At 41.1% G+C, this 16,299-nt stretch overlaps 1 protein-coding gene across 5 annotated transcripts in view; it reads left to right on the forward strand.

Moving 5' to 3' along the window:
* Positions 1–16,299, forward strand: part of ASB15 (ankyrin repeat and SOCS box containing 15) — a 520,090-nt gene that overhangs the window by 97,734 nt on the left and 406,057 nt on the right. For all 5 annotated transcript variants that reach the window (XM_044088770.1, XM_044088771.1, XM_044088774.1 and 2 more), the window contains one exon: positions 1,515–1,644. In XM_044088770.1, the coding sequence (XP_043944705.1) occupies positions 1,538–1,644 (107 nt within the window). In that variant the 5' untranslated portion in view covers positions 1,515–1,537. The remainder of the gene's footprint in view (positions 1–1,514; positions 1,645–16,299) is intronic.

Here is a 16,299-nt window from a genome sequence, read left to right on the forward strand (position 1 = left end):
AAAACAAACATGTATCAAGAAAAAATAAAAATATGCAAGTTAAACATAGAATAAGTAGAAGAAAATAAGAAATTGTGATACAAAAACATAATGATGTAAAATTATTGTGTAAATCCATGGGGGCACCTGATGGAAGAAAAAATAAAGGCTATAAAAGAAAGAAAGAAAGAAATAGTGCACAAAATGTGGGGAATGCCAAGATTGTTTATGGATGTTACAAATCATTAGACTGAAAGAAAAAGGAAATATGCTTTATAAAAAAGTAAATGAAAGGATTTTTTTTTTTTTTTGTGGTGAATTAAAAATTGCAGAACATGTTTTTCTGACATATAAAAGAGTAAAAAAGTTATGGGAAAAAAGAATAGAGAAAAATATTCTGAAAGAAATACAGGATTATAAACAGTTAAATATGGATATAATTGAAAATGGGTTTTATGAGGATGGAAGCAAACATATGTTAAAATTTAGATAATAAAGTATTTTGTATTGTATGGGCAATTTGGAATGAAAAACTCAATGAGATTAAGTTTAATAGAAATTGGATGATACCAAATATGGTGTGAAAATGAATTAATGAAGTGGTGGTTCTGGAAAAGGAGTGGGTGATATATAAATATAGATATAGCTTATATATATGTGAAACAAAAAAGCTGAAAGTGACGAAGGAATGTAAACCTGATATGTGAATATGTAAACTTGTTTACATTTGAAAATATTTGTATATAAAGAAGGAACCCTACTGTTTTGCATAGGTGCCCTGGGATCTTTTGCATCCACCTGAACTACCACCATCTTAAGCAGATGAGGCTTTGGTTTAACATCCCATCTGAGGGATGACATACTCCGAAGTGCAGTACTCCCCCTTATGCTGCACTGCAGTGTCAGCAATCAATCTCCCTGATCTAAGAATAGAACCTGTAGCCTTCAACACCAAAGGTGAAAGTCCCACTGACACTTATAAACATATAAGTATGCAGAAACCATATGCTGTGGAGTGGAAAGCTTTCAGCCACACAGAAAATATTCTCTAGAGTTTTATTCTGAGAGCAGCATTCCACCGAGAATTCTTCTTACGGTGCATCATTTTTGTTTAAATGAGATTTGATTAAGGTTTAGTTGAGAAAGTGTCCTTCAACCAGTCTGTTTATCTAAATGGCACATTTCTTGAACTTTGCAGCATCTTTAAGAATGCTGAATAAGGCCAGTCCACTTCTAGAAATTCTGAATCTCACTATCAAAATATGTAGACATTCCTGAAACTGCTTTCTTTAGTATCTGCAGGCAGCTAAAGCAACAGGCTCCCTTCCCCAAGAGAAAACATTAGAATAATAGAAAATCCTCCTTTATTTTCTTCTATAAAATGTCTCCCAGGTATAAGGTACTTAATAATATGATATTGTAATATTTTTGCAAAGACTAAATCTAACATTCTTGACCCTTCTGCACTATACCTGGCTACCACTATGAGAATCAGGTTCTTCAGCTCTTGATATAGTCTAAATACATCTTTTCAGGTAGATGACCATTGGAAGAAACAATGACTGAAGCTGATGAATATGAAGAAGAACAGCTGGTTGAGTACGCAGCACAGCTAAGTCTCCAAGAAGCCTTTGAAGCCAGTTATCCTGCATCCTCAGCAGAAAGGTAATGTCCGTGTGGCAACAAATAAACTTGCTATTGTCATCATTTTTGCTATACGAGACATTTCAGAATTAAAAGAGCAACATTCTTTAACCCACTTTTATCTTGAAAGCTTGCAACAAATGTTAGCATGACTGTGCGAGCTACTGCACACAAACAGTTCTGTCATATCTTTTTCCTTTTAATGAATTAGAATAATGTTCACTGCAGAGTAATTATTTGTTTGAACAATTAGTTTGTTTGTTAAGCCGATGACCTCAGTGGATCTATGCAATCTTTTTAATGTAATTTGTTTTTTATACACACACACACACACACACACACACACACACACACACACACACACACACACACACACACACACACACACACACACCTACATAAATACACATCTATGCTTTCCTTGTCAGGTCACATTACACTGGGGTCTAGGAATTTGCCCTTACCCTGCTGATGTATGATCTCAGCGTTAGAAAATATGATTAGCAGTGGATTTGGGGGGGTGCAGTGGGGATTGCCCCTGCAAAAAAAAAAGTTTAATTTTTTTCTTTTTTTTTATCTTTTCAGATTCAGTCTAAAAAGACTGCTCTTTTTGTATTCGCTCTTGAGCATTCACTTAATGATGAGACAATCGTATATATGGGTACAGCTGATAAGAGCAAACACTCAAAAAACTGCATGCTCTTCTTCCTTGTTTTTCAGCCTGCTGGCTAATTTATGTGTCAGATCACTTTGCAGCAGCTTAAGGAAATTTGCCCTTACCCCACTACTGTGCAGTCTTTGGTATGGTGCATATAATTATCAGGGGAATGGGAGTGCAGGTGGGGGGGTTGTCACCTGTAAAAAATATTACTTTTTTTTTTTTATGTAATATTTAATGATTTGTAGCTGTTTTTGTTCACTCTTTAAAGCATTTGATAGTTGATGATATAATCATATATACAGTATATATATATATATATATATCACACACACATACACACACACACACACACACACACACACACACACACACACACACACACACACACACACATACACACACACATATATTTATATGCCTGTGTATGTATATTTATTTATATATATATTTTATATATGTATATATATATATATATATATATATATATATATATATATATATATACACATATCTACACACACACACACACACACACACACATATATATATATATATATATATATATATATATATATATATATATCACACACACACACACACACACACACACACACACACACACACACACACACACACACACACACACACACACACACACACACTCACATAGGTTCATAGGTTCATAGGTTCATACTAGGCTATCTGCCCTAGGTCATTTATAAGCCTAGCCAGTGTGTGTTTGGCTTTTGCCACCCATTTTAAATTAATTTTGCTATGCCCTTTTTCGAGGTTAGTATAGTGTGCCTCTGTCTAACAGTGACACAGAAGTGATACCCAGGGTAAACCTACGATCTCCCATCCACTCATCAAGATTCCTCTTGAAGAGAGTCAATGTGGGACTCTGCCTAACCTGGACTGGGATTTTATTCCAGAGTGAAGGGAGCTTCTGGGTTATGAATCTGTCCCTCCAGCATGTCCTATTTATTTCAGTGCTGAGGTTCATGTCTCTCGAGCGCGTAGCTCGATGGGATTTGGATTTTCTGAGGTGCAGCATGTCCATTAATTCCGGGTTGGACATGGCTTTATACGTCAGGCACAGATCGCCTCTGAGCAGGCGGTATGCCACTGAGTAGAGCTGGAGTTTCTTTAACCGGGCAGCATATGGCATCTGTTTGAGCCCTTTGATCCTCTTGGTGAGGTACTTTTGGGGTCTTTCCAGTTGCTGCAGGTGTCTGGTAAGGTACATCCCAAAAGGGGCATTGTACTCAATTATGGGCCTGATGAGGGATGAGTAAAGAGGCACGATGACCTCCCTGATCTAGATGTGAATCCCTTCATGATTAGGTGGGCTATATAAAATGTTTTTCTAACCACTTTGGCCACGTGGTTGTCAAATGAGAGATTTCTATCAACTTGGGTCCCCAGCTCCCTAATGACTTCTTCTGTACTTAATGGATTACCACCTATGTGGTAATTTGTGGGCACTTTGTTTTTGCCAAAGGGATGACTATACACTTTTGGCGTTTAGCTTGAGGCCATGGCTCTGGCACCAGTTGTCTGTTTCTATGAGGCCCTTTTGGAGGATGCTTGTGTCGGCTGGAGAGTTGATTATGGCGCCCAGTTTGCAGTCATCTGCGAACTTGGTCAGCCACAGTCCTTCCGTGTTGGCCTGTACCGAGAAATATATGCCGAACAAGAGAGGTCCCAGGACTGAGCCTTGTGGGATGCCACTTGTAACTGGTTTGGAGTCTGACATGGCTCCAGCAATTCTAACCATGTGGGTTCTGTCCTTGAGCCAGTTTGTAACCCATCTAGTGACATAGGGGTTTATATTTAAGCTGGTGAGCTTATCTATAATGCCCAAGTGGGGTATTGTATCGAAGGCTTTTGCGAGGTCCAGGTAGGCTGTGTGGACCACCTTCCCTCGTCAATGGCCTTGGTGACTGTTTCAAAGAAATCGACCAGGTTTAAGAGGCAGGATCTGCCCTTAACAAACCCAAACTGGGTAGGATCCAGTGTCTGTAGGTCCCCAATATCTTTATTTATGAGGTCCATGATGATCCTTTCCATAGCTTTGCAGACCAAGCTAGTCAGGCTTATGGGCGATAGTTTCCAGGATCTGTTGAGGCACCACCTTTGTGGAGAGGGACCACTGTTGCTGCACGCCACTCTTTGGGTACATATCCTGTAGTAAGGCTAAGATTGAACAGTAGTTTTATGTTTGGGTTTAGCTCTTCTTGGAGTTCATGTAGGACGCAGCCCGGGACACCATCTGGTCCCATTGATGCTGTGTTTTGCTTTGGAGAGGGCGGCTCTTACCTGAGCATCTGAGATGTCAGGGGCAGCACTCTGTTGGGATAGATATTTGTCCTTTTGGTGGGGAGAGGGGGGAGAAGTTTGCACTGAACCTGTCAGCTAGGATGTTGGCAATGTCTGTGGGTTTGGTGTATTTTTGTCATTTTGGACTAATTCTGAGCATATCTGGGAATTCCCACCCAGGTTCCTAACATAACTAAAGAAAGCCTTGTGATTATCCTTAGTGTCCTGTGCAATTTTTCTCTCAAAGCTGGCCTTAGACAATTTTATGAGTGCCCGTAGTTTTTTGCTAATACTGATCAGAGATGCCTTCCCTTTTTGGGATTTTGCTCTATCGTGTAGTAGCTTCCTCCTTCTATTGTATAGTTTGTTTATGGCTGGGGTCCACCAGACAGGACGTCTGCCTTTGGAGGATTAGGTCTTGGTTTTATTTGGGATTGCATGATCCATGCATTCCTGAAGGTGTTCATAGAATGCGTTTATAAAGGATTCTGCGGTCTGGGCCGTATTTTCCACAGGCCCGGGGGCTTTGAAGGATTTTGCCTCGGTTTTGAGGCGTGTGAAATTTGCTTTAGAGAAGTTTTTCACTGTGGTTTTCTGGGCAGGGGGTGGGGTCGGGATGTGAATATCCAGTGAGATTAGTTTATGGTCTGATCTTACCAGTGAGGGATACACTTCTGGTCTGGAGCATAGTGTCCCCATGTTGGTGATGATCAGGTCCAGTATGTTTTCCCCTCTTGTGGGAGTGGTAACAAGTTGTTCCATAGCATTTGAGTTTATAAATTCTAGGAACCTTTGGGCTAGGGTGTTGGAGCTAGAGTAATGCTCCCAGTCTATGTTTGGGTAGTTGAAGTCGCCCAATATAATGGTGTTTGGAGAGACCTTCATATTTTCCAGTATTCTCAGGAAGGCCAAGTGGGGTTCCTGTGTTTGGGAGGGTGGTCTGTAGCAGGCTATAAACTGGAAGGCAGTTTTACCCACAGTTAGTTGCACATGGATAGTCTCTGATGCTTCGTGCTGTGCCACCAACCTGGAGGTGTGGGTATCTTTGTGAATATTGATACTCCCCTCCTTTTGTGGTTCGGTCCAAGTTTTGGGGCCGAAAAGCATGGTATGAGGTATAACCTGGTAGTGCTGGGGTGCTCTCGGGAGCCTTGAACCAGGTTTCTGTTACTGCACAGATATCGATGTTCTCCATGCTAAGGAGAGTTTCGAAGTGCGTGCATCTTGAGGTTTAGACTTCTGGCGTTGAGTAGCATTACTCTTAGTTTCTTATCCCTTGTGATACCTATGGAGGTGGGTTTGTCTTTTGAGCCTTGCCTAAAAAGGCACTATGGGGTAGCAAGAGCCTTTGCCAATATCTGAAAGCCCAGGGTGACAGGTGCAAGCCATCCCTAGTGAAGCATTGTGGCTTGTCGAGCATGTCATCCCAGGCTGACAGGCATTGGATCCCCTTTGAATGACACCAACACTTAAGCCAATTGTTGAAATTGATCATCTTGTCTTCATATTGTGGCATCATTCTTGGTGAGGGTAAGATGCTACTCAAGGTCAGGGTCATACCGGCCTGGGCTACATGCTCAGAGAGCTCCTCTATGTCTCTTTTCATGTAGCCCAGGAGGTATGTCTCAGGTCATTCACACCAGCATGGACAATGACTGAGTCATATTTGTACTTGCCTTGGAGTGACCTGAGTGCTTGTGTTATGTGGCGGATCCTAGCGCCCAACAGGCAGCTCACCGTGACCTTCTCCTTGTTCAGCCTGGTGAGCGGGACGTCAGTGTGCCTGACGATAGAGTCACCTATTACAAGTGTATCAGGTGTGTTGTTTAGCCTTAAGGGCTGTGACTGTTCGCACACTGGCTTTGTGAGCTATGTGTTGCACGTGTTTTGTTTTGGGGTAGCGGTTGCTTGGGTGTCTGCTTTGGAGGTCTCTGCTGCTTAGGCAGATTTTTATTTAGAGCCTCCTAGTATGTTTTTGTGTGTTTATGTGTTTGGTTTGTTGTCATGGTAGGTCTATGTGAGACTGGAATTGTAGTGAGTGTGGTTTCCTTTTCCTCCTGACTGGTTACGCCAGTACTGAGTTGAGAGAGCTTAGCCTCCAGTTTGGCTATATGGTTGCATCTCTCACATGTGTTGGAATTTGTTGGGAGGAAGAGAGGGTTGTCTGTGTACATGAGGCAGTTGTAACATTGCCTCAAGATTCCCAGATTCACCAGCTGGACCGGAGAGGAGATTGACAACTGACCTTTGGACATGCTAGAATAGTATTGGGAATTCCTTTATAATTGAAAAAAGGGCCAATGGGGAACAAGGTACTCAAGGGGAGTTTGTGAGGGTGTAGTGCTTTTCATTTTTTAGATCTGACTTATATAATTGCTTTAGTGAGCAAGTGCCAGGTAACTTAAATGCAATGTGTTACAGGTAACTTAAATGCAAAAACGACAAACAGTAACTTTCTTTCAAGTGAAACAAGGAAATAAGTACAGTAAGCAATGCAGATATCACTAGGGATCCACAGAAGTGCTAAAAGGCAGCATTTTAGGTGGATTTAGCATTTCAGGGAAATAAACAAACAACAAGCATACAAATAAAGCTAGATTCAGCAGGCCTGGATCTATGCTACAGCAAACAAGGTGTACCAATTTCAGTAAGAAACAGTTAGAATATGCAGGCACTATAAGCCTCTAACCAGAAATTCCCTGCTCAGAAGGGCAGAGTCCAGCCTCTCCTCCCACAAGAGTGCAGACCGCAATCCTTCTTAACGTAAAATGACTGGCCTGAAGCCCAAGTGCTTAAACCAGAACTAATACACTTTTAGAATAACAGACACTGAGCTCTCAATCAGCAGTTCCCAACTTAGAAGGATGTAAGCTACCTGTCCTGCCACCACAGTGCAGGCCACAAACCTTCCTAATGTAAAACAACTGGTCTGAAGCCCAAGTGCTTAATCCAAAAGACTTAGAAATGATAGCTACACTTTAATCAAGTTACTACCAGCAGTAATAAATACAACTGAATACTTTAAAGAATGCCTGGATTAGTGCTCAAGTTATACAAACAAAGCTAGATTCAGCAGGCCTGGATCTAGTCTATGCTACAGCAAACGAGGTGTACCAATTTCAGTAAGAAGCAGTTCAAATATATAGGCACTATAAGCTTTAACTAGAAATTCCCAGCTCAGAAGGACAGAGTCCAGCCTCTCCTCCCACAAGAGTGCAGAACACGAACCCTCTTAATGTAAAATAACTGGCCTCAAGCCCAAGTGCTTAAACCAGAATTAATACACTTTTAGAATAACAGACACTGAGCCCTCAATCAGCAGTTCCCAACTTAGAAGGATGTAAGCTACCTGTTCTGCCACTACAGTGCAGACCACAAACCTTCCTAATGTAAAACTGGTCTGAAGCCCAGGTGCTTAAACTAAAAGGCTTACAATGAGTTATACCAAGCAGTAATAAATACAATTGAGTACTTTTAAGATGACGCAAAAGCAAAATAAAGTAGGAAAAAACACAAATACATATACATATCCAAACCGTCAATTATCTGAGCACAGTCTTTCAAAGGTTGCCCATCCGTTCAAGTCCTGTCTCTGTGCCCTGCCCCAACCCTCCTCCCTTTTATTAAATAAATAAATAAATTATTTATTCTTGTAAACTGTAGCAAATAGTTGCTACAGTTTATAACCTGCCTGCAAAGAGTGCTACAGTGCTCAGACTGTAGTTAAAAGTAAAAAAAAGATTTTTATATATATATATATATATATATATATATATATATATATATATATATATATATACACAAATACAAATACATATACACACACACACACACACATATTTATATGTCTGTGTATGTATATCTATTTATATATATATATTATATATATCTATATATATATATATATATATGTATACACACACACACACACACACACACATATATATATATATACACACACACACACACACACACACACATACACACACACACACACACACACACACACACACACACACACACATATATATATATATATATATATATATATCACACACACACACACACACACACACACACACACACACACACACACACACACACACACACACACACACACAGAAGCATAGCTGGCTCAGCCAGTGCCCTGTGTGGGTACCATGAACCAATGCCCACCTCCTCAGCAAAAAAAAAAATGGACATTCCTTCTTTTGCCACACCAACCAGGTGGCAAGATGCACAAGAACTTCCCTCTTCCTCCCTTCTGCCCATCCGTTCAAGTCCTGTCTCTGTGCCCTGCCCCAACCCTCCTCCCTTTTATTAAATAAATAAATCAATTATTTATTCTTGTAAACTGTAGCAAATAGTTGCTACAGTTTATAACCTGCCTGCAAAGAGTGCTACAGTGCTCAGACTGTAGTTAAAAGTAAAAAAAAGATTTTTTTTCTAACGTTTAAACTGTAGCAAACTGCTTGCTACAATGTAGTAAGTAGTTGCTACCGTTCAGACCACACACAGAGTGCTCAGGTTTGACCACAAATGCAATACCAGCTTTTAAAAGCCAGTATTGAATTAGATGTTGTCATCGGCTAATCACATCCCCAACACTTTGCACCTGGGGCAGTTGCCTTTCATGCTCCACCCTATCTATAGGCAATACACTTTTCAACCATTCAGTGATTCCATTGGACAATAAAGAATATTTTTCACATATGAGCGGGCTGCAAGCTCAAAAATCATGCACAAGTCAATACGTATAATGTTTACATATTCGGAGTTTATAATTTTTCCTACGCAAAACCTTTGAAAGACTGTGCTCAGATAATTGACGGTTTGGATAATCAACTCACTACTGTACTTTAATAGTATACAGCTAATGTCACCTAGCAGAGCTGCATCAGTGTAAAGTTACCTCAAGCACAGTGGAAAGAAAGAGGGGTCTTTGCTCATAAAAAGCAATATTTTTATTTACTCATTTTGCTTTCCACTGCAACTCTTAAAGGAAGATAAATCATTTATTTATGCTTTTTTTTACCAGGTTAAGTAGGTCTATGGCCTATTTCCAGGGCATACCAGAGGTAGTATTGCTGACTTGAGGAAATTTGGCCAGGGCAGTGGGTAAATTCACCTACTCATTTTTAGTGGGAGATGAGAAATGCAGTCATAAAACATATCCACAAGTAACTCTATTGTGTCACCTGATCATTTAGGCAAAATTGAATTCAGATTAAGGAATAACTGAAGATGGGCTGGAGGACTGAAGAAAGACCACCAGAATGATTTTAGGCTGTCCTGTGGAGATGCAGTTCAATGGTATATGTGGGGCAAACAAATGGATGTATCACCATAAATTAATATATTTGGTGAAGGTTTGTCTTCTCTGGAGACCCAACATGCAGTAAAAGACTATGATTACTGAGGGTGATTCAAAGAAGTGTAAAAGGTGAAGTACTGCTGAAAGAAATTACTGTGAAGGCGCCAGAAGCAAGTAGGAAATAAAATGTCTGTAGCAGCAGATGTTACAGTTCAGAATGCTGGCGATGATGCAGGGCTGACATTGCCTGAGTCCCCGCTATTGACAGAAGATGCAAGTTCTCCTGGAATATATAATGCTGTAAAAAATTAAATTTTGATGTTATGGAATAAACCGCAACAAGATGAAAAGTATGTATGTAGTGTCAGGTAGAGAGTCTCAACGGCAGCAAGGATAAATACAGATAGCAGAGGAAGAAGTCTAGTAGTATTAATTAAAAGTGAGACTAGTAATCCCATTAACATGAATCTAATATGGGACAAAAACATATTACCACAAAGTTTCAATTTTGCTAACATAGGTGCTTTAATATAGATAGGAAATGATGCTTTTTTATGAGATTACTTTTGAAACCTTTGCTTTGCCAGAAAAGTTTGACAAATGTCATGCAACTATTTGCTCATCATGAAATTAATATATATTTATGAACTTGAATAGTCAATCAAAGTACAATTTCCTAAGACAGTTCAGGACAGATGACATGACTGAGGCTGAAAAAAAGTGTTTTGAAACATTGTCAAAATGTACATGAAGTGAAACAAATGGTTGGTGAATGGGAAGTATATGGACAGGGGTGTCATTTTTCATTAAAGACTGAAAATTGCAACATTTGCCAAGTGTAAAAAAAATATAGAGAGTCAAACAAATTCTTCTTTTTGTGGGGATCACATTGAGGAAAACAAGGCCATTAAGAAAACAAATATAAGCCAATTAGTAGAAAATGGAGGGGAGATACACATTTATTGTTTGACTGCCTGTTATCACAAGAAGATGCAGCTTGTATTTCGAGTAAAAATTGAAAATGTACTGGAGAATATGGACAAAAGTTTCAGTGAAGGAATGTCTGAAGTGTGCAATGTAAGTAATTCAGACAATGATGTTTTTGATGCAAATAAAAATGAAAAAAGTGATGATAATTACGTTTATCGTGGGAAACAAAAATTATGAAAGTTATGTTCGTGAAAAGTGAACAAAAGATGGAACAGTGAGTGAGTGAAACTGCCCAAACTAGAGACACGTTACCAAAAAATAGCTTGTTTTGTTGCTGACCTCCATAATAGAACACATCACTGTACAGCCCTAAAACAGCTATACTGGCTAGAGCTACCAAACCTACTATCACTTAACCAGCTCACAATTGTGCACAACATTATACATCAACCTGAAGCCTGTCCAGCTCTAATGATGCCAGTTCATCCTTTTAATGCCACCAGTACCCTCCGCTCATCCAACAAACTACTTCTAAAAGATAATAACTATAGCAACTCTTTTGGTTACTCCTTATTCACAAATCAAATTGCAAAAATATGGAACTGCATTCCCCAACATATATTTAATACATCTAATACTTCCAATTTCAAACTCCTTCTTAAAGAACATCTAAACAATAAATGGCTCTGTTCCTGTATTACCCCAGGATAATTTTCTCCCCCTCACTCTTACTTACATTTTTCTTAACTTTAACTTACTCTGTTACTGGAGTTACTGTAAAACCGGTAGACATTGTAGCTGAATCTACTATATACCTATCTTTCTTTGCTTTCTATTTGTATTAATACTTAATGACTTGTATTATGTTTCTACTGTGTTTTTGTAAGTACTGTTCAACTGTTTATTGTAATTACTGTTCTAGTTAGGTCTATTGTTACAATATATATATTTTTGGAGCTTTTCTCCCTGGACCTCCCTGAAAATGGGCCACTGGCCCAGTCGGACTATTCCTGGTAAACAAATGTAAAATAAAATAATTTATCGAATGGATCCACAACACCAATTAGTCACAAAAATGAAAAAAAAATGTAATGCTTTGTAGGATCCGAACTACTGACACAGGCTTCTACAGTCTGCTGTGGGATCCCCTTTATCAGCAAAAAGCTAAGTAGCAGCAGCTGCAAACCTCTTCCTTCACCAACATGCATGCAGACTCTCCGGCATGTTCTGTAGCCAATATCGTGGATGCTCTTGGAAAAGGACTTTTGACATCATATGTTCACTGATCTGCCATTCGAAGTCTGAGCCGTACCTCCCTGGACTACATGAAAAGAGACATGGAAGAGCTCTCGGATCACTTAGCCCAGGCCAGTATGACCCTGACCCTGAGTAGCATCCTGCCCTCACCAAGAATGATACCATGGTATAAAGAAAAAATTGTCAATTTCAACAATTGGCTAAGTTTCTGGTGTCATTCAAAGGGGATCCAGTGTCTGTCTGCCTGGGATGACATGCTTGACAAGCCATGCTGCTTCACTAGAGACGGCTTGCACCTGTCACCCTTAGGCTTTCGAATACTGGCCAAGGCTCTTGCCACCCCCATATTGCCTTTTTTAGGCAAGGCTCAAAAGACAAACCCACCACCATAAATAGTACAAGTAACAAAAATTTGAGGGTAATACTACTCAATGCCAGAAGTCTAAACCTCAAAATGCACGCACTCGAGGCACTCCTCAGTATGGAGAAAATTGATATACGTGCAGTAACAGAAACCTGGCTTAAGGCTACAGAGAGCACCCTAGCACTACCAGGCTACAACTCATACCATACATTTCAGCCACAGAACCCGGACCAAAATACAAAAGGCGGGGGAGTATCCATATTCATCAAGGATACCCTCACCTCCAGGTTCGTGGTACAGCACGATGCTTCAGAGATTATCCACGTGTAACTAACAATGGGCAAAACTGCAATTCAAATTGTAGCTTGCTACAGATCACCCACCATGTCCCAGGACCCCCATTTCGCATTTCTGGAAACACTGGGTAACATAAAGGTCCTACCAAACACCCTAATATTGGGTAATTTCAACTAACCAAACATTAACTGGGAGAACTACTCAAGTACTAACTCCCTTGCCCAACATTTCCTAGAATTTATAAACTCAAATGCCCCGGAACAACTGGTCAACACTCCCACCAGAGGTGACAACATATTGGACCTGGTCATCACCAACATGGGCGACCTGTGTTTCACACCAGAGATCAACCCCTCGCTGGTTAGATCTGACCATAAACAAATCACTTTGGATATCCACATTCCGCCCCCACCCCTGGACAAGGAAACCACCGTGAAAAGCTTTTCAAAAGCAAACTTCACGTTACTTAAGATGGAGGTGGAAAGTTTCAAAGCCCCCATGCTAAAGGATAATACTGTCCAAGCTGCAAAATCCTTTACTAATGCATTCTACGGGCACCTACAAGAATGCATGGATCGTGCTATCCCAAGCAAAACCAAGACTCACTCCTCCATGTAAAGGAAACCAGTCTGGTGGACCCCTGCCATAAACAAGCTATACAATAGAAGGAGGAAACTAGTACAGAAAAGAGTAAAATCCCAAGAAGGGAAGACATCCCTAATCAGTATCAGCAAGAAACTACGATCCCTCATTAAATCGTCCAAGGTGAGCTTTGAAAGAAAACTTGCCAAGGACTACAAAGATAACCACAAGGCATTCTTTAGCTATGTCAAGAATCTAAGTGGCAATGCTCAGATCTGCTTGGAGTTAGTGCAGAATGGCACAAAATACACTGAACCAACTGATATTGCCAACATCCTGGCAGACAGGTTCAGTGCAAACTTCACCCCCCTCTCACCCCCAAAAGGGCCAATAACCATACCAGAAGAATGTAGACCCCCTGAAATCACAGACACTCAGGTTAAAATAGCCCTCTCCAAAGCCAAAAACACAGCATCAATGGGACCAGACGGTGTCCCATGCTGCATCTTACACAAGCTCAAAGACGAATTAACCCCTCAACTAAACACACTGTTCAAACTCAGTCGCTCCACAGGCTATGTACCCATAGAGTGGTGCACAGCAACAGTTATTCTGCTCCACAAAAGTGGAGCCACAACAGACTCCGGAAACTATTGCTCTATAAGCCTGACTAGCTTGGTCTGCAAGGCTATGGAGCGCATCATCATGGAACTCATTAACAGAGACATTGGGAACCTCCAAACATTGGACCCTACCCAGTTCGGCTTTGCTAAGGGCAGATCATGCCTCCTAAACCTGGTGAACTTCTTTGAGACAGTTACCAAGGCTATAGACGAGGGAAAAGTGTACACACAGCCTACCTAGACCTCGCAAAGGTCTTTAACACCATTCCCCATTCTGGTATTATAGACAAACTCACCAGCCTGAACATAAACCCCTATGTCACAAGATGGGTTGCCAATTGGCTCACAGACAGAACCCACATGGTGAGAGTTGCAGGAGCTAGGTCTGACTCTAAACCGGTTACAAGTGGCATTCCCCAGGGCTCAGTCCTAGGACCCCTCCTGTTCAGCATATACTTCTCAGAGGTACAGACAAGCACAGGAAGACTATGGCTGACAAAGTTCACAGACAACTGCAAACTAGGGGCTATAATTGGCTCTCCGGCTGACACAGACATCCTCCAAAAGGGTCTCACTATGACGGATGCCTGGTGTCAAAATCATGGCCTCAAGCTAAATGCCAAAAAGTGCATAGTTATTCCCTTTGGAAATAACAAAGTACCCACAAACTACCACATAGGTGGTAGTCCCCTAAATACGCAAAACGTGATAAGGGATCTGGGGACCCAAATAGACAGTAATCTCTCCTTTGATAATCACATTGCCAAAGTGGTTAGAAAATCCTTCTATGTGGTCCACTAATCACAAAAGAGTTTGCATCCAGATCAAAAGAGGTCATTGTGCCCCTCTACTCATCACTCATCAGACCCATCATAGAGTACAATGCCCCATTTGGGATGTACCTTACAAGACACCTGCAACAGCTGGAAAGACCACAGAAGTACCTCAACAAGAGGATCAATGGCCTCAAACAAATGCCCTATGCATTTCGACTGAAGAAACTCCAGCTGTACTCGGTTGCATACTGCCTGCTCAGAGGTGATCTCTGCCTGACATATAAGGCCATGTCCAACCCAGAATTGATGGACATGCTCCACCAAAAGAAAACCTTATCCTCTCGAGCCACATGCTCTAGGGATCTAAACCTCACCACAATAATAAATAGGAAGTGCTGGAGGGATAGATTCCTGTCCCAGAGACTGCCCATGCTTTGGAACAAGATTCCAATCTACATTAGGCAGAGCTCTTTGCTAGCACTCTTCAAGAAACCTTGACGAGTGGATGGGAAACAGAAAGTTTACCCCGGGGATCACTTCATTGGCTGTGCTGGACAGAGGCACAGGGAACTAATCTAAGGGGGTGGCGAACACCAACACATTCTGGCTAGGCTTATAAATGCCTTTGGGCAGATAGCCTAGTACCTACCTATGAACCTATGAACCTATAAGTTAGGAAGCTGGAAAAGTATACTTGAAATAGACTTCCCATACATGTCAAGCAGAACACCTCACTGGCCCTCTTGAAGAGAAATCTTGATGAGTAGATGGGAAATAGAAAGTTCACCCCGGGGATCACTCCATTGGCTCTACTTGATAGAGGCACTAGGAACTAACGTCGGGCATCATGATGCCAGAGCACTTCTATGACCTAGGCTTGTAAAGGCTCCATGGCCATTAGCCTAGTACACACATTCTTCTTCTTCTTCTTCTTTCGGCTGCTCCCGTTAGGGATCACCACAGCAGATCAACTGTTTCCATTTCTTCCTGTCCTCTGCATCTTACTCTGTCACACCAACCACCTGCATGTCCTCTCTCACCGCATCCATAAACCTTATCTTAGGCCTCCCTCTTTTCCTGTTACCTGGCAGCTTCATCCTTAGCATCTTTTTCTCAATATACTCTGCATCCCTCCTCAGCACATGTCCAAACCAATCGTTACAGGTCCTTTTCTCCCTCCTTAGTGTCCAACCTTTTATACAACTCTTCATATGCCTTATCCTTAGCCTTTGCCACATCTCTCTTTGCCATGCACCTCATCTCCTTATAGTCTTGTCTACTTTCTTCATCTCTCTGACAATCCCACTTCTTCTTCGCCAACCTCTTTCTCTGTATACTCTCCTGTACTTCTTCATTCCATCTCCAGATCTCCTTGTCCTCCTTCCTCTTTCCAGATGTCACACCAAGCACCTTTCTAGCCATCTCCCTTACTAGCTCTGCTGTAGTTACCCAGCTATTCGGTAACTCTTCACTGCCACCCAGTGCCTGTCTTAACTCTTCCCTGAACATCACCTCACAATTACCCTTTTTCAATTTCCACCATTTTATCCTTG

This window comes from Protopterus annectens, chromosome 11.part0 (assembly GCF_019279795.1).
Source record: "Protopterus annectens isolate FY-2018-M chromosome 11.part0, PAN1.0, whole genome shotgun sequence".
Classification (NCBI taxonomy): Eukaryota; Metazoa; Chordata; order Ceratodontiformes; family Protopteridae; genus Protopterus; species Protopterus annectens.